The sequence below is a fragment of the Rattus norvegicus genome, chromosome 12 (genome assembly GCF_021556685.1).
Source record: "Rattus norvegicus strain SHRSP/BbbUtx chromosome 12, alternate assembly SHRSP_T2T, whole genome shotgun sequence".
In the NCBI taxonomy this organism is placed as follows: domain Eukaryota; kingdom Metazoa; phylum Chordata; class Mammalia; order Rodentia; family Muridae; genus Rattus; species Rattus norvegicus.
The window spans coordinates 33,522,327-33,546,624 of NC_141545.1; the positions used below are offsets into that span (position 1 = coordinate 33,522,327).

At 48.1% G+C, this 24,298-nt stretch overlaps 1 protein-coding gene across 1 annotated transcript; it reads right to left on the bottom strand.

The window, feature by feature from the left end:
• Positions 1–12,848: 12,848 nt before the first annotated feature.
• On the bottom strand, positions 12,849–21,860 carry Kctd7 (potassium channel tetramerization domain containing 7). The gene is given in 4 exon segments (NM_001128194.2): positions 12,849–13,688; positions 14,073–14,251; positions 18,350–18,519; positions 21,570–21,860. Coding segments are annotated over 4 exon segments (870 nt in total). The 5' UTR covers positions 21,714–21,860; the 3' UTR covers positions 12,849–13,311.
• Between the last annotated feature and the right edge of the window lie 2,438 nt (positions 21,861–24,298).

Below are 24,298 nucleotides of genomic sequence, written 5' to 3' on the forward strand. Positions count from 1 at the left end.
TGACCCCGCAAGACCCTCAGCCCTTTGTGCTGATGACCTGAACCTTCCCCGAGATGAGACAAAATAAATACCTCCTCCTTCGAGCTATTCCGGGCAGGTATTTGGCTGCAGAAGTAAGAAACGGAGCTAATTCAGGAGGTAACCAGGGGCTCAGCCAAACCAAGAGGTGTCTGTACCAGTGCAGTTGGAAGATTTCACAGGCGACAATGTGCATGGATTCAAGGAGGGGATGCCACAGCAGCGTACAATGAACTCTGTGTAGGAATGCAAGGACCGCCAGAGTTGTGTGACTTTGGTACTACCCAAGATTGGGAAAATGACGACAATGAATGCAGGAGAGAGGGGTAAAGAGCGCCCATTCTTTTTTTTTTAAATATTAGCCGTTTAGGTCATTTTTTAAAAAGATTTATTTATGATATATAAGTTGCTGTCTTCAAACACACCAGAAGAGGGCATCAGATCTCATTATAGATCATTGTGAGCCACCATGTGGTTGCTGGGATTTGAACTCAGCACCTCTGGAAGAGCAGTCGATGCCCCTAACTGCTGAGCCATCTCTCCAGCCCAAGAGTACCCATTCTTAAGTAGCCATGCAAGCCGCGATATTACCAGGTGATTTGAGTATAGCATTTCATTCGCGTCTGAGGAAAGAAGCCCAGATGAGATTATAAACCTGGATCAATAGACGTACAAACGGGATATGTATTAGTCAGGGTTCTCTAGAGCACAGAACTTAGAGAAGGTCTCTCCATACTAAGGGAATTTATTGTCCTCCAACTATGGGCAGCTGTGGATGGGAAGTCCCAGAGTCTAGCAGTCGCTCAGTCCATGAGGCTGGTTGTTTCAGCTGCTCTTCTGTAGGAGCTGGGATCCTGAAGAAGTAGGTTCCAGAAGATGTGCTGGCAAGTAAGTGCAAGCAGAAGAGTGAGCCTTCCTTCCTCCATTGTAGGCCTCCAGCAGAAGGTGTGGCCCAGATTAAAGGTGTGTACCACCACCCCTGGATCTGGAACTTACTTGTCCCCCGATGACTTGAACTCAGAGGTCTCCTTGCCTCAGTGTCTTGGGATTAAAGACGTGTACTACACTTTTCATAGCCACTATGCCTCAAGACCTCCATGCCAAGATCCAGGTCAGAAACTTGTGTCTTCCAGCCCCAAGATCTGGATCACAGGTGTGCCCTCTGATTAAGGATGGTAGCTCATTTGAGATAGTCAAGTTGACAACCAGGGATAGCCATTACAGGAGAGTTATTAATGGAATGTCTCTCAGTTTCAAATTCACCTTTCATTGCTTTTTTTTGGGAGGGGAATCAATGGAAACAGAGACCTTTCAATTTTTTAAGAAGCGATACTTCTCTTTGTCGGTAGTGGGCGCTGGTGAGTCATGGAGCAGACAGGCATTTGCATTCCGGGTTGTGCTGGGTCCAACCCCAATGTGTGTTGAGTTTAACGGGAACTGCTCTGTGTTGGTTTACACTGCAGTGGCCCCAAGCAAGCATTTGGAGACTTCCCTGCCACTCTGCGAGTCAAGAAGAACTGGACCTCAATGTTGGACAGAGAAAGGAATTCTTCCTTTGGCCTTTATCCTAATTCTAAACTAAGGCTTCTTGAACGACACTTTTTTTTTTTTTTTTTTTTTTTGGTTCTTTTTTTCCGGAGCTGGGGACCGAACCCAGGGCCTTGCGCTTCCTAGGTAAGCGCTCTACCACTGAGCTAAATCCCCAGCCCTAAACTAAGGCTTCTTAATTTTTTTTTTTTACTCCTGACCACTAGGGGTAGAGCTTGACATTTTCTATAACTGGGTATATGGATAGATAAAATAGGTTCACGAGCCAAACAGTTACTAGAAATAAATCACAGGGGGCTGGAGAGATGGCTCAGCGGTTAAGAGCACCGACTGCTCTTCCAGAGGTCCTGAGTTCAAATCCCAGCAACCACATGGTGGCTCACAACCATCTGTAATGGGATCCGATGCCCTCTTCTGGTGTGTCAGAAGACAGCTACAGTGTACTCATATACAAAATAAATAAATAAATCTTAAAAAAAAAGAGAAATAAATCACAAAAGAATTGAGAATAATTCTTTAGCATGTGATATGTATGTGTGTGTATGTATATGTATATATATAGGTATACAAATATATGCACAAATGTGCACACATATATGTATGTGTATATAATATATATACATGTGCATTATATGCACACACACATATATAATTTTACCATTTATAAAAGGTGAAGACAAGGGGCTGGAGAGATGGCTCAGCGGTTAAGAGCACCGACTGCTCTTCCAGAGGTCATGAGTTCAAATCCCAGCAACCACATGGTGGCTCACAACCATCTGTAATGGAATTCGATGCCCTCTTCTGGTGTGTCAGAAGACAGCTACAGTGTACTCATATACAAAATAAAGAAATAAATCTTAAAAAAAAAAGAAATAAATCACAAAAGAATTGAAAATAATTCTTTAGCATGTGATATGTATGTGTGTGTATGTATATGTATATATATAGGTATACAAATATATGCACAAATGTGCACACATATATGTATGTGTATATAATATATATACATGTGCATTATATGCACACACACATATATAATTTTACCATTTATAAAAGGTGAAGACAAGGGGCTGGAGAGATGGCTCAGCGGTTAAGAGCACTGACTGCTCTTCCAGAGGTCATGAGTTCAAATCCCAGCAACCACATGGTGGCTCACAACCATCTGTAATGAGATCCGATGCCCTCTTCTGGTGCGTCTGTAGACAGTGACAGTGTACTCGTCATATATAAAATGAATAAATAAAATCTTTTTAAAAAAGGTGAAGACAAATTTGCATTCTAGTGAGACCCATAAAGAACTAAATCTTAGGGGTTGGGGATTTAGCTCCGTGGTAGAGCGTTTGCCTAGCAAGCGCAAGGCCCTGGGTTCGGTCCTCAGCTCCAGAAAAAAAAAAAAAAGAGTTGCCTTGGGGGACTGGAGAGATGGCTCAGCGGTTAAGAGCACTGACTGCTCTTCCAGAGGTCCTGAGTTCAAATCCCAGCAACCACATGGTGGCTCACGACCATCCGTAATGAGATCCGATGCCCTCTTCTGGTGTGTCTGAAGACAGCTATAGTGTACACATGTACAGTAAAATAAAATCTTTAAAAAAAAAAAGAAAGAAAGAAAAAAAGAACTAAATCTTAGCTGAATATTTGATGCCACATAGAGCATCTCCCGTGGTTTTTCAGAGTTAATATTTTGATTTTACAATACTCAATGCTAAGGATGCTCATTCACATAGTCAGGGTTTTACTGCTCTCAACAGACACCATGACCAAGGCAACTCTTTTTTTTTTTAAAGATTTATTTATTTATTATATATAAGTACACTGTCACCATCTTCAGAGACACCAGAAGAGGGCATCAGATCCCATCACAGATGGTTGTGAGCCATCATGTGGTTGCTGGGATTTGAACTCAGGACCTCTGGAAGAGCAGCCAGTGCTCTTTGTTTTTTTGTTTTTTTTTTTTTTTGGTTCTTTTTTTCGGGGCTGGGGACCGAACCGAGGGCCTTGCGCTTCCTAGGCAAGCGCTCTACCACTGAGCTAAATCCCCAACCCCGAAGCCAGTGCTCTTAACCACTGAGCCATCTCTCCAGTCCCCCAAGGCAACTCTTTTTTTTTTTTTTCTGGAGCTGAGGACCGAACCCAGGGCCTTGCGCTTGCTAGGCAAGCGCTCTACCACTGAGCTAAATCCTCAACCCCAACCAAGGCAACTCTTATAAGGTCAACTTTTAATTAGCGCTGGCTCACAGGTTCAGAGGTTCAGTCCATCATCACCAAGGCAGGAGCATGGCAGCATTGGGGCAGGCATGGTGCTGAGGGTTCCACATCTTCATCTGAAGGCTGCTAGTAGAATATTGACTTCCAGGCAGTGAAAAGCCCACGCCCACAGTGACACACCTACTCCAACAGGGCGGGCCACACGTCCTAATAGTGCCAATCCCTGAGCCAAGCATATTCAAACTATCACACATATGAACACAGTACAGAAGGTGGAATCCACAGGTCTATCTAAGAAAGCGCAGGAAGGCCAGTGAGAGCGCCCCCTGAGAGCCCCTAACATGCTGAGCTGACGTCAGGCTCTACTCTGACCTCACATGCTGCGCGTATGCGTGCCGCCCCCAGTAAATAGAGTGGAAACAAAAGAGAACAATGGTATTGGGTCTAGCTGGGTGCCATGACACATGCCTGCGGGGAGGCTGGTGCTGCTCACCCCATCACTCACAAAGACCTGCGTTCCATGCCCTGCACTGTATAAACTAGGCATGGTGGTACATGTCCTAAGTCCGGGAGGGAAGCACAGGGCAGGAAGATTAGGAACTAATGGTCATCCTTGGCTACACTGTGAGTTCAAGCCCTGCCTGGGACACATGAGACCCTGTCTGAAAATAAAGTAGTGAGGTATGGTGCCGAGCCCAACCTCGACCAGCAAGGAAGACACGACCACAGGAGATCTTCTTCAAGCAGTTTTATTCAGGAACCTTGATTCAATCTTCTGACCTCTCTCTCTTCTGGCTCTCTCTCCCCAGGGAATGCCCTGCACCACACTTAAATAGCTAGTACTGGCCAGTCCTAGCAAGCCATGTGGGTCATGTAGATAGGCTGTCACTATGCGGAAGCTAGCGGGCCAGGCAGACATAGCCAAATAAGGACTTGTTTACTGCAAGGAGCGCTCACCGTTGGGAGGGTGGAAGGTGGAAACCAGCGCCATCTTTGAGGCGCGGCACATCGCAGCTCTCTACAGTATGGTGTCTCACGACTGTAATCCTGGCACTCAGGAAGATGAGGCAGGGGGATTGCCATGAGTTCCAGGCTAGTCAAGGAACAGCATGAACCTGTCTTAAACAAGAACAAATATTAATAAAACAGGATACTTGTCATCCCAGCACATGGGAAGCAGTCAGGAACATCACGAATTCAAAGTTTACCCTTGGCCGTACGGGACATTTTCAGCCAGGTTAGGGTATACAAGACCAGCTTTTAAAAAAAAAAAAAAAAACAAAACAAACAAAAAAAACCCCTCAAATTCAATGTCAAAGCTCAGGCTACAATTAGAGTTCCTTAAGTCATGCGCTGTTGGAGGATGAATCACAATGTGGAGGGCAGAAAACACTAAAATCTTTCCACAGGATCTGATTCCAGTTTCCACTCCAGTCACGAAGTGTTTCAAGATGGTTCTAAGCCTTTCACAGGTTGGCTGTATTTTCCCCTGGGACACAAGACCCGGATTCTGTTTGGTGGCAGGTGGAAGATTATTTACAACAACATGCTTGGATCTTAAATGTCCCCTCGGGGGTTGGGGATTTAGCTCAATGGTAGAGCACTTGCCTAGGAAGTGCAAGGCCCTGGGTTTGGTCCCCAGCTCCGAAAAAAAAAGAACCAAAAAAATTAAATGTCCCCTTTAAATGTCTGTGAGAGGCGTGGTCCCTATCTGGGTAAGGTGGTCTCCAACCATAATGCTGGTTTCTCTGAAGGCAAGAAAAGTGTTCAATCCCAAGGTTTCAAAACCAGCTAGGCAACGTAAGCCATGTCTGGGGAACAAAAGATGAGAGCCTGTTTCCCCGTCTGGCACTGCCAAATGGTAACAGAACCTTTAGGAGGAGGGGCCTATCAGGAGGTTTTTAGATCAGTGGTTCTCAACCTTCCTAATGCTGTGACCCTTTAATACAAAGTTCCTCACAGTGTGGTGACCATAAAATTATTTTGTTGCTACTTCATAACTAAGTTTGCTACTGCCACGAATCCTAAGGTAAATATTTGTGTTTTCTGATGGTCTTAGGTGACCCGTGAAAGGGTTATTCAACTCTTCCCTCAATGGGGTCATGACCCACAGGCTGAGAACCTGTTTTACGTCATTGGCGTGACATGCCCTCAGAACAGCACTACTGGACTCTTTGTCTTTTCTCCTCTCCAGACATGTAGTGGATGGCTTTGCTCTATCCCAGGCTCAAATCAAACTGCTCTCTAAGCTGATTATCTCAATTAAAAAAAAGTTTCATTCATTCATTCATTCATTCATTCATTCATTCATTCATTCGAGTGTGGCTACCTGCCTGTGAATGCAGGGGATTGGTGAATACTACCGGTACTGGAGCTCGGATCCCCTGGAGCTGGAGTCACAGGTAGTCAAGATCCACCTAATCTCTGTGCTAGGAACCAAACTCGAGCTTTCTAGAAGGGCATCGGTCCTTTAGAAGGGCGGGCAGACTGCGCTGATTGGCCACCTCTCCAGCCGGTACTTTTTGCCTAACAGAAAGCCAACGCAGGTGGACCCCTGAGTGTCTGGCTGTTGTTCAGAACAATTGGACAGACATCCTTGCAATTCAGTAGTAAAGCCGCCCTGATCCAAAACCTGTTCGAGCTGGTTTTTGTGTCGTCGTCTACGTCCCCCACCCCCACCCCCAGCTGAGGACCGAACCCAGGGCCTTGGGTTAGCAAGCGCTCTACCACTGAGCTAAATCCCCAACCCGATTTAGAACGGGATGCTGTTCTTTTGTGTTGGGGAGTGTGAGCATTTTGGAAGAGAAGTACAGTTCTGGCTCCTGGACGTCTTAGGCGACCGCAGTGTATGAATTCTACAGTAACAATGCGAATTCTCTAGACTTTAGAAGCAGGCGCTCACCTAAGAAAGAAATGAAGTTCCTGGCTAATGAGCATGCGCCAGAGGTGACCAGAGAAGCACATAACTCCACCTACTCAGGGTAACTACTCCCTTCCTCAGTGTCTTCCTCACCCGTGGACTCTGCCTAAGGGGATGTGTGAGGGTGATATCATGTGTATCATGCCGGCACTAAGGAGGCAGAGGGAGGAGGATTGTACAAGTTTGGGGCTAGCTTGGGCTACACAGTAAGCTCCTGTCTCAAAACAAAACAAACAAAAAACCAATCAAGCAAAAACACAGAGAAAGGAAATCAGAAGAAGGAAAAGGAAGGAGGTGGGGAAAGAGAGAAAGTAGGACAGGAAGGGAAAAATCAAAGGATAAACAGAAGTTGAGGGATCATGCTGTAACAGGCCAACCTGAAAAACTGGTGGGGAAATCCAGTTAAGAAGACACCATTGCTGTTTGGTGATGGTTCATGCCGTTGATCCCAAAACTCAGGGGAGGCAGATCTCTGAGTTCAAGGTCAGTTGGGGGGTTGGGGATTTAGCTCAGTGGTAGAGCACTTGAACACTTGCCTCAAAAGCACAAGGCCCTGGGTTAGGTCCTCAGTTCCAGGGAGGGGAAAAAAAAAAAAAAAGGCCAGTTGGTCTACACAAACACTGCCTCAAAAAATTTTCACCTCATAAAGCTAAAAGTTCACACAGAAGGATTAAAAACCCTGAGTCTGAGGGAAGAGGCCACACCCTAGATACAGCCCCTAAGGTCAAAATAGCCAGTGTGTATGTGCAGTTAGCTCTAGAGGGCGGCAGTTCCACAAGCTCAGGCTTTTTCAGACCTAAGGCCCGGCCAGCAAGGACTCACCAGGGAGGTCTCCCTCCCACTCACCGACCCAGGAGTCTGGCCTTCTCCCATCTCATAAGACATATCTGTCAGTGACAAGGACAATAGATTACAGTCAAGGCCGAACCCACAAGTGATCCCAGAACTTAGGAGGCTGGTGCCATGGAATTTCAAGGCTAGGGCCACATTGGGCCACGTGCGAGCCTGCTTCAAAAGAGAAAGACAGACAGACAGACAGACAATGAGGGCTATAAAGTAAGGAGCCCTTTTAAGACCAGAGCTTTAGGTCTCCTTTCCATTAAAGTTTCTGCGGGGGGTCAGGGAGGGGTGCACATCTTTAATCCTCCTACGCTCAGCAGATCTGAGTTCAAGGCTAGCCTGATAAAAAGAGCCAACTCGTAGGGCAGCCAGGCCACACAATCAGGGTTTCGGCCTGAGGATATGGTTTGGTGTGAGCATGCTCGCTTGACCTCTTATGCAGGGTCATCGGTTTGATCCCCAGCCCCGAAAGGAGAAAGAAAGTGGGGAGGAAAAAAGCCAGGCATATAATCCCTTATATCCCTGACTCTCAGCAGTATGGCAGGACCAGAAGTTCAAGGACAACCACAGTGTGGAGGGCTGGATGCTCCTCTTCCTGAAAACCCAGGTTTGCTCCTGAGCACACACATAGCAACTCAAGGCCATCTGAAAGTTCAGTCTCGAGTACTTTGTACCTGGCTGGTTAACACACAGCACAGACAAAATGCCCACCACATAGAAATCTTTAAAAAAAAAAATCCAAGCATAATGCATGTACTTTCAATCCCAGCACTTGGGAGGCAGAGGCAGGTAGATCTTATGAGTCTAGCCTGGTCTACAGAGCGACCTGACAGAAGACATTGTATCTAGCCAGTCTGTTTTCCTCTACAATAGTCCCTTTGGTCAGTTTCCACTCTCACCCTTGAATGGGCCTCAAATTATTCTGTAGCAAACCACATTTTCTACGCTAAAAGTTAAAAAGGCAAACCTTGCTGGTTTGCTGTCCCAAGCTAGCCCCAAACTTTTGGGATCAACAATCCTCCCACCTTAGCTTCCTAAGTAGCTGGGACCATGGATGCTTACCTAAAAAGGCTGTCCTGACATCTTCCTAGAGTCTGCGTACTTCACACTGACTGGCTGGGCAGGGTAACTATTGATTTGCACGAGGGAGTGAGGGCGACCTCTGCTCTGCCCTGACCTTGGGCTCTGCTGGTTGGGTTGACCTGGAAGACTACATTTCTCGAAGCTCATTTCCAGTGGGTAAGATGTTATCAGTGGGCCAGGACAAACATTCAGCAAGGGTGAGCACAGCTTTTGAGTCAAATCAGAGACTTAAGGGAAGCAACTAGGCTACTGGTTCTCAACCTTCCTAAGGTTGCAATCCTTCAGTTCCTCATTTTGGGGTGTTCCCCAACCATAGCATTACTTTTGTTGCTACTTCCTAGCTTTAATTTTGCTATTGTTATGAGTCATAAATAGCTGAGAGTCCCAAGGGGGGTCGCAACCCACAGATTGAGAACCCGTGCAGTAGTAGCTTGGGCTGCACTTGGCCCCTCAGAACTCACCTGTGTGGTCAGTCCTGGAAGTGACTCCCAGTGTCCAGATGAGCTTAGCCAGGGAGTAGCCACACTCCACTTTGCAGCTGGCAGAGTGGTGGCAAATTGTACCCATTTCTGCAGGGACCTTAGTCTTCAATACTGAGGCTCATACCTGCGTAGAGTCCACCCCTTGAGAAAGTGAATAGGACAGAGGGACTTCTTCCCCCCAGGGCACTTTCAACAAATGTCTGAGCAGTGCGGACTCTAGGGAGGACACACTCCTGAGCTTCCACGAGGAATGTCTCAAGGCTACTGAGTACCCTCAAGTCCAAAAGTCCAGATCCGGTCTCCAGGAAGAGCTGGCTTGGTTTTTGTTTTTAAAGACTGTTTTATGTATACAAGTGTTCTGTCTTCATGCACACAGTAAGTGGGCATCAGATCCCATTACAGATGGTTGTGAGCCACCATGTGGTTTCTGGGATTTGAACTCAGGACCTCTGGAAGAGCAGTCAGTGCTCTTAACCACTGAGCCATCTCTCCAGCCCTAGGCTTATTTGACTGCGGCATCTCTAAACACTACATCTAAAGCAGTGATCAAGGCACACTTGCTGGCAAAGGAGGGATGTTGGAAGTCAGTAAAGAAAGCTCACCCAGGTTCTAGATCTTGACTTTAATGTCTGGTGGAGCTGGGGCTTGATGTGCAAGATTACTCACAAAGAGGTAGGTTACTGAACACAGCTGTGCTCTGTACTAAAAGCCAAATTTATGCAAATGAAGACAATGGGCTGACCTCCCACACCCAATTCCTTCCCTCTGGAACTCAGAGATCTGCCTGCCTCTGCCTTTTTGGGTGCTGAGATTAAAGATGTGCACCACCACCCAGCTGGTGAAGTCTGTCTTAATAAAGACTCACTTCAGTCTGGGCTCACACCAATGAACTCCCCACCCCCGCTCCGCTGCTTGCTCTGTCTTCGAGTGGTCTGTTAGTCCTCCATGGAGCAACTCAGAACTTGATCAGCCTGGGACGGAGTGCTCAGTTAGTTCCCTAACAGCCTAAGCCCCAGCAGAAAAGAACAGGAGGTTCCGCCATGGTTGGCTTTTACTGTTGGAAATACAGCAGCCAGGTGAACACAGAGGCAGGTTGTGGGTGGTGGCGAAGGCTCCTCTCCTCTACTTAGATCAGTGATGGTGAATCTCTCCCCCTGGGATGTCTTCCAGTGTGGCTCTCTCAGCCTTCCTTGTTGCTAACTCTATGGTTTAATTTGCATTGCGTTCTGTTGTGGATAACCTTACCCCACGTGCTGCTATCAAGATCTTTCATTTTCCCAACCATTGAGCGTGTCTCCCAGGAGAAAAGATGCCCCAAAGGAAAACCGGAAGCAAGCTTAAGGGTAGTAGCACTTGGGTCTGTTTCGACAACAGCTGATTTGACTCAAGCCAGATGAGAGGCGTTGATTGACATGACACATACATAATTGTGAGAAGGTATTTCCTTGGGTCAAGAAGCTTTTCCTTACAAGTCTGGATCTGGGCAATTGCAACTGGAAAGGGATCAAACAGGCCAAGGTAATTCCCCCAGATAGGACCCTTTTATTTGGAAGCCATCCCCAGCTACCACATGCAACGGCACATTTCAGACTAGCCTCGGTTTCTCCTTAGAGAGCCAAACCAGGTCATGAATTCTTTTATTCCATTTAAGAGAAGTTCCGAGAGGGTAAAGAAGGCTAGTGAGGAGAGAGTCCAAATAGCAAAGATACACTTTGACCTGATACTACCCCCCTCCCCCCTCCTCCCTCCTCCCTCCTCCCCCTCCCCTGGCAGTGCTTGAAAGGGAACCCAGGGCCTCGTGGCTGATATTCCACCATGAAGCACATCCCAAATCCCAATATATATTGCTTTATTTCATATTTCTATTGTACTAGTCAAGGGAGAATTAGAATTATAATAAATATATTTTGTAGTACAAAGAAAAGTTTCTGTGCGGCAAGACGGTGTACAAGTCACTGGCTTAAGAATGCAAAGGGTTGGGGTTGGGGATTTAGCTCAGTGGTAGAGCTCTTGCCTAGCAAGCGCAAGGCCCTGGGTTCGGTCCCCAGCTCCGAAAAAAAGAAAAAAAAAAAAAAGAATGCAAAGGGTTTTGTTATTTTTTTTTAAAAAAAGACTTCAGTACATGGTTTGCTCCCTAATTCCATAAATATCAAGCCAATTACCTAAAAAAAAGGGGGGGGGATTTCTGAGCTGACTGTCTTGTGCCCCGCCTCTGCCTCTGCCAGCAGCCTAGACCTTTCTCTTGTCCCAGTGGTTCAAACCATATCATCCTGAGAATAAAAAAGGGGACAGAAAAACAGTGTCTCTCTCCAGCAAGTCATAAAGACAATGTCTTTACCCAGCATCCTGTAACCTTTAGCAATCCGTCTGGGGCCGGTTTTTTGAGCAGATCAGTTTTCTCTCTGTCTTGTATTTATGGATTCTAATTTTCCGAGTGGTGCGATATTCTAGAACAGGAAGAGAAGAACCCCTGGCTCAATTACTAAATGCCCCGGGCTTAACTGTCCACTTTCTACCCACGTGGACATCACCTGAACGGTGTATTCGCTAGCTCTCTAGACCATGAACACAGGAGCTAGGTGAGGGGGGACATGCCTGTGTCCCCCGAGCTTCGGAGGTAGAAGCAGGAAGGTCAAGGGTAGAAGATCATCCTTAGTTCTACAGCTAATATGAGGCCAGCCTGGGCTACATGAGACCCTGTCCGAAAAATAAAAATAAAAATAAAATCAGTTGAAATAAGGGACACCTTTGCTGAAACAGAGCCACAGTGCTGGGCCAAGCGCCAAGCAGGGGCGCCAGACCTCAGAGGATGCATTGTTTGCTGAGAACAGAGAGAGCAGGTGTCCTGGACGACGACTGACCCGCACTCCCTCTTGGACCTCACCTCTATCTCTGTTATACTCAGAGACACAAGTTCAAAACCTCGTGTTTCCACGAGAGTTAGGGAAACTCACTACCCTCCAGCTACACAGAGGAATTTAGCTCAGACCCAGAAGGGCCAGGCCTTATATTCCTCAAAAGCACAAGGGTGCTCTTAACCCTCAACTGTCTGACTGCACCACTCTGATCCTACAGGTCTGAGCTTGGCAATGCTTCCCTTAACAATTCCTTACACACAAAAAAAAAATTAAAAAAAAAAGTTCCATAAGAAAAGTATTATCCAGAAATAGGCAAGGACACCCATGACTACTTAGAACCCATAGTGTAGCCTGGACATGCAATGCTCTCAGAGGAAGCTATACAGCTCTCTCTTTAGGGGGTCCATGTTGTACCCTGTCTTATTGCCCCTGACTGCAGAGCAAGCCCCCACCCCCCACTAAACAAAACCTATTGAAGAGAGAGAGAGAGCGAGAAAGCATCCCTTCCAGAGAAGAGAGGTTCACCACACTGGCTCCCTACATGAGACTCAGCGGCGAGGCCCTGTCTTCTTAATATCAGAGAGAGATCTCACATACCAAGGGGATCCAGGCTCCTTGTCTGCCTGACTTGGGGAATCTTCAGAAAGAACCTTTAGAACTTAACATTCCAGCCCTGTGAGAGGAGAACCCTGCAAAGAAGGGATAATAATCTAAAGCTTCAGGGCAGGGCTGTAAACATTGTGGTTTTTCTAAGGCCCAACTTGGTACATGGCTTTGGCAGCTATGGTTAATCTCCAAGAGAAGGTGACAGGCATGTTCTGGGAGCACGGGACATATCTTTCTGCATCCTAAGACAAGGTACTGCAAGTCACTGAAAGAGAAAGGAGCACACTGTGAGGAGAAGTATGCTTTCTTCTTTGGCCAGGGTTATAGGGCAGATGCTCGGGGAAATCCCCCACCTCACTCCTTATCCCACCTGACACACTGAGCACAGGAAGGTTCGAGGCAGTGATATCTCCCTCTGTCAGGGGCGGGCACGAGCTCTCCTGCAGTGCATCAAAAAAAAGTTATCAAAAGCTCTCTGGACTCCCAGTGCCAATCTTGCTACATCTTGTGGCTTCCAGTGAAGACGGCCAGGCCTTGAGAAGACCAGATGAGAGCAGACCAAGTCCCCAAGGTACACGAACCAAGGAGACTACAGCAGCACCCAGGCCTCTTTCCACATCTGCACCTCAGCGCTCTGTCCTCACCTCAGCAGCTTCTGGGACAGTCAGCAGCCCCTGTGGGGATCAGACTCCCAGAGTCACCCAAGAGGATGGACATCCTCCTTTGTGGGATTCTTGTTTCCCAGGACAATTCACCACCATGTGATTTTGAACTCATAGATGGGGCGTTTGCAGTAGTAGTGGTTGACAAGGTGCTTGTCACACACTCCGATACACTGGTGGTCCACCGTGAGGCCCTGGGCTGAGAGGTCCGTGACCAGGCAGTGCAAGAGGTCGTACACGTCAGCCACTGCCTCCCAGGGCCCAAAAGACACGTCCACTTCACAGTGGTGCTCAAAGAGCTGTCCGTCACTCTCACTCCGCTCAAAGCGGAGGGAGTTAAGGAGTGGACACTCATAGGGGGTGATGGGCATCTCTTCCTTGAAGACGCAGACTTTGAGCTTGGCAAAGCGGGCCTTCCGCTGTACTGCGCGAAGCCGGGCAATCTCCACGATCCGCTCCAAATGGTCTACAGAGTTTAACACAGCAGCCGTTAATGGACGGAGGTGGGATAGGAGAGGAGGGAGAGAGACACAGACAGACACAGGAACACACACCCAGTGTGGGGACTCAGAGGGAGGACTTCATGAAGGGACTCCATGGACTCAGTAAGAGCACACTTCACCCTCAATAATGACCACGGCTTTCCAAAGCAAGGAAACCCCTGTAGGATGAGGGCTGCGGTACATGGGAGACATCTTTCTCAACTTGAAAACTCCCATTGTCATGGAAAGAGGGGAACATTTTCTCCTAATCTGGATAAACATTGGACCCGCCCACTCCTGGGAAAGGCCTGGGAGCCAATGATGCCTTGTAACCCCTTTCCCCAGCTGGGAGGCAGCTGACCCCTCACCTTTGTAATAGGGCATGAGCCCCAGGAAGGCCTGGCGCACCTTCTCGCCCTTCAGTGGCTGCATGTTCTCCAGCTGCTCCAGGAGGGGCCCAATGGCGTAGTACTGGGCCTCTTTGTGCACAGCTCGCACGTGCTCCCGGGGTGGCAGGTCCCCTGATCGCAGGAAATTCAGCACATCTCTGTCCAGAGAAAGGATAAGAAGGAGCTAAGGATCAAGTGGTGGGATGGGAGGAGACGGTTATCCAAGTGGTTAGAGCACAGAATTTGGGCCATATCCCCAACTATAACTTTGGCCAGGTGAACTCTATCTTTGTGTGTTTCAGTGTCCTCCAGTACTAAGTGAAAGACTTTAAAAAATCACCTCATTCGGTTAAAAGAAAATTAAGCCGGGTGGAGTGGCATATGGGGGAGGCAGAGGCAGGTGGGGTTGTAAGTTTGAGGCCAGCCTAGTCTACAAGTGAGTTTCAGGCCAGCCTAGTCTACATAGCAAGATTCTGTCTCAAACAAAACAAATCAAGCAACAAAGAACATGTAAATTCAATCGGGAGGGAAACTGAATGAGCGAATACATGAAAATGCTTAGAAAACTCCTAGTACAGAGTGAGCCCTCAGAAATTCCTACCCGTTGCCTTCCTAAGTCAGAGGTGTAACGGAAGGCTATAACTCCATCAATTTTAATTAAAGCACGCACACAGTGTTTTTTCTCAGACAAGGTGTCATGTAGCCCAGGCTGGTTTCAAACTTATTAGGTAGACAAGCCCGACCTTGAACCCCTGTTCCTCTTCTCACAGTCTCTCATGTGCTAAGGTGGCCAGCATGCACCGCCATCTCAGGCTACGTATATACTTTATAGATCTCTGTACATTTGAGGTCAGTTTGGTCTACAAAGCAAATTCTAGGACAGCCAAGGCTACAGAGAGACCCAGTCTCAACAACAGAAGAAGAAGAAGAAGAAGAAGAAGAAGAAGAAGAAGAAGAAGAAGAAGAAGAAGAAGAAGAAGAAGAAGAAGAAGAAGAAGAAGAAGAAGAAGAAGAAGAAGAAGAAGGAGACGAGGAGGAGGAGGAGGAGGAGGAGGAGGAAAAGAGGAGGAGGAAGAAGAGGAGGAGGAGGAGGAAGAGGAGGAGGAGGGGAGGAGGGGGGAGGGGGGAGGGGGAGGGGCAGGAAAGGAGAGAGGAAAAAGGCTCTGGAAGACAGAAGGGAGGAAGAGGAAGAAGAGGAGGAGGAAGAGGAGGAGGAGGAAGAGGAGGAGGAGGAGGAGGAGGAAAAGACCTTTCGTAGACTCAGCACCAGTTTCCCAAGTACATGTTAGAAATGTTCAGTCACAACATAAGCACACAGATAACAAATAGTTGTAACCTCACACTTCCAATAGTAACAAAGACATTCTACTCATCCCACATTGCTCCCACTACTATTATTCTATAGCTATCTGGGAAGACAAAATACCCAACTGTGGGAGCTAACATCAGCTGGTGTCTCAGCTAAGTAAAGCCACAGACGAAAAGTGTGCATTCAGACTCTAGCGCCGAGGCTAACAATCGGGCCTATCGCCAGTACTTATGGGAAGAGAGGGAGAAAACCCCTAGCTCTGTTACATTAATAATTCATCTAAACCATAAGCAACAACAGCTAACACTAAGCATTAATGTGTCCTCGCCACTAACCACGCACCTACCCATTTGGTGCTCTTAATGACATTACAAGGCAGGTTTTCTCTTCGCGCCAGTCTATAAACCAGGCCCACATGGGGCCTAGGAGGTTGTGGAAAACCCTTGCTGATGGAGTCAGAGCTGGAAAAACCTCAGGTCCAGCCACAGCGGTCTCTGAGCCAACAACCACCATGCTCCTCACTTCATTAGACTCGAACTAAGTCAAGTGCCTTCTGCACAATGAAGAACTTCCCCTCCCTGTCCCCAGGCCCAAGTGGCCCCTGGGATGGTAGATGGTCTGTCTACATGAGCTACAACAGCAGAGAAACGTGTGCACCTTCCAAATACCCTGAACTCATACTCTGAAATTTTGAAAAACTCTATCTACTGCCGATAAGCCACAGAGTACTGGAGTCCAGCAGTCCAAGCATGAACGCTACTACATCTCGAGGCCAACAGACAGTGGCATATAAGCCTCAATTTGGATCCTGTTCTCCTTCCCTACGACTCCTTTAAAGGTTTTTAAATTATTTTTCCATTATGTCCTGGAGAGGGTAGGTATGCACAAGAATATGGGCCCTCTGTGGAGGCCAGAAGTGTTGGCTCTCCTGGAGCTGAAGTTACAGGTGGTTGAGAGCCACCTGACACGGGTGCAGGGACCTGAACTCAGGTCTTCTGTGAGAGCACTACACACACTGACCCTCTGAGCCATCTCTCCAGTCCCACCCATCCCCACCCCTTTAAATCAGTCCTCTGAGATGCTCCACAAACCCTTATGAGCTCTGACAAGCAAAAGCCCCGGCGGGCGAGGCCCAGCTAAGAGCGCTATGGGAGACGCCAGCTGGGGCCAGCTCTTCCCTCCCCAAATGGCCTGCAAACAAAAAATCTTTTTATAGTTCCACAGAGTGATGTGACACTCTGTTTTCTCACCATCAGAGGCAGCTGATGGCCCACTGGGGAAAACCAGACTCTGCAAAACAAATTATATCGCTAGAGGCTCCTTTGTAAGGATGAAAGTGACCCTTGTGGGCACTCTTACTTGGAGGTCAACACAAAGACATATGTATCAGCTGAAGTTCCTGCCTCCCTGGTCACTGGTTCAAGGTCAAAAGCTAAATCAATCCTCTAGTCATCTCCAAAGAGACTGAAACAGCAGAGGATCCCAGCCATGTGCTTTGAAGATCTGACCTACCCGGGGTCACACACACAGGCTCTCTCCTTAACCATCATTGCCACGCCCACCAGACAGCTACATTTATTTCTCATGTCAACAAGGAAACTGAGGGCTCGAGGGATGGCTCAGTGGTTAAGAGGACTTGCTGTTCTTCCAGAGGACGCAAGTGCAGTTCCCAGCATCCACAGCGACAGCTCACAACTGCTTGTGACTCCAGCTCTAGGGGACCTGACAGTCCATTCTGCCCTCTGGGGGTATCCACACACACGTGATATGTACATATAAATAAAAACAAATCTTAAAAAACATCTTCGATGAAATTGAGGCATAAACTTTTTAAAGGTTTGACAGAAGCGACTTCGTGGAAAGATGTAATAATCACATCTATTTCTTTAGGATAAGTACATTATCAGATATATTAAGACCATGGGTGTGTGTGTGTGTGTGTGTGTGTGCGTGTGTGTGTGTGTGTGTGTGTGTGTGTTTGTATGCTTGTGTGTGTGTTGTTTGATTTTTGTTTTGTTTTGGGTTTGTTTTTTTTTTGGGTTTGTTTTTATTTGTTTTTTTTTTTTCAAGACAATTTCTCTGTATGTAGCCCTGGTTGTCCTGGAACTCACTCTGTAGACCAGGCTGGCCTTGAACTCACAGATCTGCCTGCCTCTGCCTCCAAAGTGCTGGGATTAAAGACATGCACCCACTGCCCTGCTACAAGATTGTCTTTAAAGGTTTTCTCAGCAAAATGAAGGGGCAGCAATACAGCACCAGCCCTTCCTTCCCCGTTTCTGCTGTAAGCCACTGTGAGCCTCAGAACGGTCATCACCACGTACCACGGCCTCTGGGTGCTGCAGTAGGATTCGTTGTTTGTTGGGAGTGTGGACACAGGGTCTTGCTTGCTACAAAGTACCACAATGCCCAGCTTGCATGGTATCACTGAATGCCAGAATCTAAATGTAAAGGTTTTCTCCAAGACCTTTTTCAACATTCTCTGTTGAAAGTGCATTCTTCTACATAGACATAACGACTCTCCAAGTCTCAAACTGCACAGAATGGGAAAAGTTTCATCAAACCCTGACAGTAGTAGACTTTCTCTCGCCAGGCTGTGGTGGCACACATCTTTAATCCCAGCACTTGGGAGGCAGTGGCACAGGTGGATGTCTGTGAGTTCGAGGTCTACAGAGTAAGTTCCAGGACAGGCAAGGCTACACAGAGAAACCTTGTCTCAAAAAACCCAACCCAAACCAAAGAACAAACAAAACTTTCTCTTGCTGTCTTTACCTGCGGCAAACAAGCGTTTTAATACAATACAAGTCAATGAGAACATTTACTAAATTCCATCACTAGGCTGTCTCTTCTGGTACTGGGGAAGACGGTAATAACGCTACCCAAGACCCAATCCCAGGCTCCTCGCTGGCTATGACCATGAAGCTGATTGTAGAGGAAGACTCAGACGTACCCAAAGTGTGTGCCGTCTCGGTCGATGAAGTACCGACCCTCCGAGTCTGTAGGGATGTAATGCCGCCCGCTGAACATGGCTGCCAGCATGGTGTCTTCATAGCGCCGCAGAGTAGACAGGCGAGTGGTAAAGTGAGCCCCTCCAATGTTAAGGGGGACGACCTCAGGAAACTGGAAAGGAATCACCACAGCTTTCAGACTGGCACAGGCAGCAAGATCTGGGCTCCTCCATGTCAGCCTGCCTAGGTCTGACAGATTATAATTGGTCACCCCAAACTAGGGGACACCCCCACCCCACTTTCCTTGAGCATCCATCACCAAGTCCTACTCATTCAACCTGATAGTTTTTTTTTCTTTTCTTTTTTTCGGAGCTGGGGACCAAACCCAGGGCCTTGCACTTGCTAGGCAAGCGCTCTACCACTGAGCTAAATCCCCAACCCCTCCACCTGATAGTTCTTAAACCGGTCTCTCTTCACCCTGACCCTCCGATCTCCGCCAGCTTTCATCGTCTTCCACTCTTTCTGAAGTGCACGCCTTTATGTCCTTATGCTGGCCTTTTGGCCACAGATGTTCCTGACAGTCTCTTCGCCCCGACGTAGCAAACGAAACTGCCACACATGGTGTCGGTTGATCACCGTGTAAGCACCTGGATGACAGTTTGCTCTGTCAACCCAGGTGTGTGTCCCTTTCCTGATTCACACCAAGGCACCACACAGTCGGCAGCATGAGTCCATTCCACCTTTATTCTGTGACCACTACCGCTCTTTCTTCCGTCTCACATCTGAGATGCACGTACATATCCCCCCATCCCCTTATTCCTTCACTGCACTCTCCTCCATGATAGCACCTAGCACCATACAACGACGACCGTTTTCCCTTGTCAACCCATTTTCCTAGCTGCCAAGCATCCCAGAGGCAGGGCGAGCATGTGTGCCTGCCAGTTGCGAACAGAGACCAATAGCTGTTTGCGAATGCACCGTGGTACCCAGTCCTTACTCTCTTCCTCTCATCCAGAGCCTGCAGGTGCTGGGCCAGATCCCTAAGGCAGAGCTTCACACTCAGCACTCCCAACCCTCGCTCTCTACCTCGTGCCATTCTCTCCCACTCGATCTATAGTGATTGATTAGTCCCCAAGTCACCTAAGGTTCCGGTTGCAAGGACTAAGTGAGGATGGGAAAATAACAGGAAAGATTATTAGCTTCGAACACCTCAAGTTCCAGTTCTGACTCCAAACCAATTAAAAATTTATCCCAGCTTAAATTTTATCCTAGATTTTTTTTTCCCCAAATACTACGTCTCTTTGGCTGTGGTGAAAGCCTAAAGTCTGTATACTTATCTAAATAAAGAGCCCTTTCCCCCAATTTCCATAGATCCTTTAAGAAAAAAACAAGGACCCAGCTGTGCATGGTGGTACACTGTTTTGATCCCAGCCACTGAGAGGCAGAATCAGGAGACTCTCTGAGTTTTAGACCAGTGAGTCCCATAGTCTATAGAGTGAGTACAGGCCAACATGGGCGACCTAGAGAGACCCCGCCTCATAAAAAAAAAAAAAAACACAAATGGGTGAAATAAAACTTACCCACGATTTGCCCTTACAAGAGATTAAATTCACAAAAATCAATGAATGAAATGTACATGATTTACAATTCTAAGTATGAGCTCAACTCTCAACTTTTTTATATTATTATTATTATTATTATTATTATTATTATTATTATTATTTTGAGACAAGGTCTCTCTGTGTAGCTCTGGTTCTCCCTGAACTCACTGCATAGACCAAGCTGGCCTGGAATTCACAGAGATTTATCTCCTGCCTCTGCCTCTGGAACTCAAGGTGTGTACCACCAGGCCCAACAAATTCAACTCATACACTCACGGTGCAAAGTGCCTTCTACATTTCTGCAGAAGCGCCAGGCCCAATCTAGGTACAGGTAAACTCAAATGTCATTCTGGTGTAATGCTTTTCTTTTTAAAAGGTAGCTGCCGGGGCTGGGGATTTAGCTCAGTGGTAGAGTGCTTACCTAGGAAGCGCAAGGCCCTGGGTTCGGTCCCCAGCTCCGAAAAAAAGAACCAAAAAAAAAAAAAAAAAAAAAAAAAGGTAGCTGCCACTAATGCCCTTCTTTGTGCTGAATGCAGAACAAAAAAAAGTAACTGTAAAGAGTCCTAGAACACACACGGAGGGGTGTGATTCAGAGGAGGCCGGGACTGGACAGCTAGCCTACAGTCTACGGGGTTGTGTGTCCTTATCCTTACACTCAAACCACAACTTCTGCCCAATGACAGGGCACCAAAAAAAAAAAAAAAAAAGTGGCACCACCGTGTTGGCTCTTTTCCCTGACTGCAGAGTTATGTCTAGAATTTTGCTTATTTTCACAAGTTTCCCACGATGCTGGCAATTCGGGGATTCTAACCTTACCGCAGCTGCCAGAGAGCCTCACCCAAGCCAGCTGCTTTGAACAACTCTGTCTGCCGAGTCTCCACTTTTGCATCCATCTTCCTATCTAGTTTAAGGGTCATATCAGGTGCAAAGTGTCACACGCATGAAGGACTACTAGCGAAGCCACAGCATACCACGGTACAGCAACAGATAAATGAAGCTCCCTAATCCGTCCCATGATCTCTGCTCTGGAGTTCAACTCACCATTGCTCTCCTCCTAGTGCCCGAATTTACCTCCTGTATGTCCTTGCTCACGCTGCTTCTTTCCCCCAACCCTCTACTGCTCACTTCTGCCCATCTAGCAAATGAAATTACCCCATATGGTAATGGAGATTGTCTGCTGCATTAATAATAATGGTACCTGGACGAGAATTGGCCCGGCCCACTCAGGTGTGTCCTTTTTCCTAAATCACACCAAGGCACCAGATAGGTTAACAGCACCGCAGTTTCTTAAGCCACTCCCCGGGGCGCTGGAGGATATACCTGGGCAACCCAGGGCCTCCTTTTGGATTGTATGGAACTTGCTATGTGTTGAGGAGTCCTCCTCTAGTTGATAAAGGTGACGGGATACAGAAATGGAATTGACATCTGGTAGCTACGGAGCATGGGAAGAAGGGGCTTGGAGTGCAGGTGACCCCGGGCTGGGAGGACACACCTAGTGCAGAAGTGGAATCAGGGATGGATAGCTCCCTAGGAGGCTCACCTCCCAAGGTCAGCTCTGCAAGCACCAGCTCTCCCTCACATCCCATCAGCCCTCCCTTCCCCCATCGCTCAATCCAGGTACCTCCTGGGGCAGCAGGGGCAGCCCGTGCCCCGCTTGCGTGGCCGTAGGAGTAGCCGGCTCCAGGAAGTCGTCTTCGGCTTCGGAGCTGGACATGGCACCGTCCGAGTGACGGCTGTCTGGCTCCCGCCCGTTGACTACCACCATCCCTCTGGCTCTGGGCGGTGGGCGCGGCTTCGGGTAGGCGGGTGGGCGGAGGCCTGAAGAACTAAAGTCAAGCAGTGCCTGACATGACGAGAGGAGCCGCCGGCGGGCGCTAGACGCCGAGGGCCTGCGGACAGTTAGGATGTCGTGTGCTACCCTCCAACAGTCTAACGACCACCGCGCTTCAGTTAGTCGCTGGGCTGACCTGGCCGCCTCCAGCCATTGGCCGAGCCTTCGCTGGCTCCGCCCTGATTGTCAGGGACTTCGCCCAATCACAGAAGAAACAGTTCCGCCTTAAGCCCAAGTGGCCACAGGCCTACCCAATTCTGATTGGCTCTTGGCTGACAAGCGCGAGCGACGCCAGCCTGCCCAGGGATTTGGCCGAGGGGAGGTGATCGCCAACTGACGACCTCGATCAGCAACCACCGCGTGGACCCTGCGCTGCAAATAGGAACCATGCGCTTCTTGCTATTGGCCGAGGTAGCGAGAGCTGCTGCTATGATTGGCAAGAGCATCGTCCAATTATAGGGGGAACACGTCTGGCTGGGCTTGTTCCACTCTGATTGGCTCTCTGACTAACGGGAGCGCTACCTCCCTTGGTCCAGGCCGCTTACCTAGGGCAGCGGTTCTCTCTGCCACCTCTGTAACATTTCTGGCCTCACCCGGTCGCCTCCTACTGTTGGCAGAATCCGACTAGCACCATCCCAATGGTTAAAGGTCTGGTTCAACCATAGAGGTCTCGAACTAGTGACAACTGACAGCAACATGCCGATTGGCTCAACTCTTATTGGCCATCTAAAGGGCACGCCCTCTGCTCTCCCGTTGTTCAACACAGCGTTGGTCCCCGGCGCGGCCCCCGGAGGGACAGACCACCCAATTGCCCCTGCTATTGGCTGTATCCTCTCTGGCCTCCGCCCCTGATTGGCAGGAAGCCCGCTCATAGGGGCAGCACCTTGGTTCTGTTTTCGTTGACTTTCTGACTAGCAGGCGCGAAGCTCCAGGCCACTTTATCTTCCCGGTCCAGGCGTCCTGGGAAAGGGCCCAGGACTGGCTGGTTTGTCTCGATAGCAGGGAGTCAGTGAAAAAAGGCCTACTAGGCAGGCTGTCCCCGAGGATGCGCCGCGGAGGGCTGAGAGCACCTGCCGTGGGACAAATGGAAATTGAACACAGCAATTCCTTGGCTGGCAGGGTGTGGTTGCTGTGCTAGCGCTTTTTCCGTGGATTCACACAGGAAGAAAAAACTGCCAAGCTTGGTCGCTTCATACCTTTAATCGCAGAGACTTGGGAGGTTTAGAAGGATTTCTGAGAATTTAACTCTTTTCTCTAATACAATAATAATAACAACAACAACAACAACAACAATAATGGAGCCGAACATGATGCCTCATGCTGTAATACGAATACTTGGAAGTCAAGGGCAGTCTCAGTTTCATAACATTGTGAGTCCATCTTGGGTTGCATGAGACTGCTAAAAATAAACAGTAAAAATGAAGAAAAAAAAGAAAACCCCACCCCTAAACAGCGCTCCCCTACTCGCTCTGACCTACCCATACCTCCCTACACGTTCATGAAGCTGTGGGTTTATCAGCTGCCTCCTATTTGTTTAAATCGGCCAATCAGAAATAAGTGGATGGAAACTCGCCCTATACCACCAAAAGGCTCAAGCCCGCCTTTTGGGCTGGATTTCTGAATCTGTTGCCCCTGGCGGGGAGTGTGTGTATTTTGCTGTGTGTGACTTCAGTACAACTTGGCTGACTTTCGAGTCCCTGACTTTCCTGCTTGGTCATTCAATTGGACAAAGAAAAAGAAGCCACTTTTTCTTCGATTCTAGATGACCTCACCATGATGACGTCATTACCTCTGCACCAGGACACAGATGGAAACAGGCACTTCCAGAAGGCTCTTCCCAGCTAGCCGGATGACCCACTTGATGCCACACGTCCCAATCACACATCCACTGTGTGATCTCTGGGGTGGGGGGAGGCTCCTTCAGAAAAAGCCCCGCCCCTTTCGGCAGCTCCAGTAGGCTTTTGCTACCTGTCCGGATAAACCACTTAAAGAGAAAAATAGAGATTTAATCAACATGGCCCACCCACACTGGGAAAAGGAGATGGTCATATCATTTTCAGATGAACTTTAGGCTTAAGTAGATGACGGACTGGGGCAGAGAATATGCCCTAGTCAAGACGTGGATTGTCTTGGTTTAGATTCTGTAAACTGGTCCAAGGAAATCCTTTCAGCATGCGACCAGCTGGATAATCCCTGCTGGAGATGTGGCCTCAGCATCGCAGACAATCGATCCCACGGAGTTGTGGGTGGGTATCTATTCTGTGAGCCTCTGCTGCTCATAGACTCCAAGATGACTTTCAGATTTTGAACAATGACTAAACAAATGCTTTTCTGAGCACCTGAAACGGGACACTGTCGAGAGTGGGCAGTTGGATGGCTCAGTTATGTATCCTGTGGCCTTCAATGGGTGAAGGGAACCGGGATAGGTTAAGGCAGACGCTCAAGTGATTAACCTATGCGGAATCAACCAGGACATTGGCACAAAGAGAAAGGAGACAAAATGAGGGAAGGGATGTGAG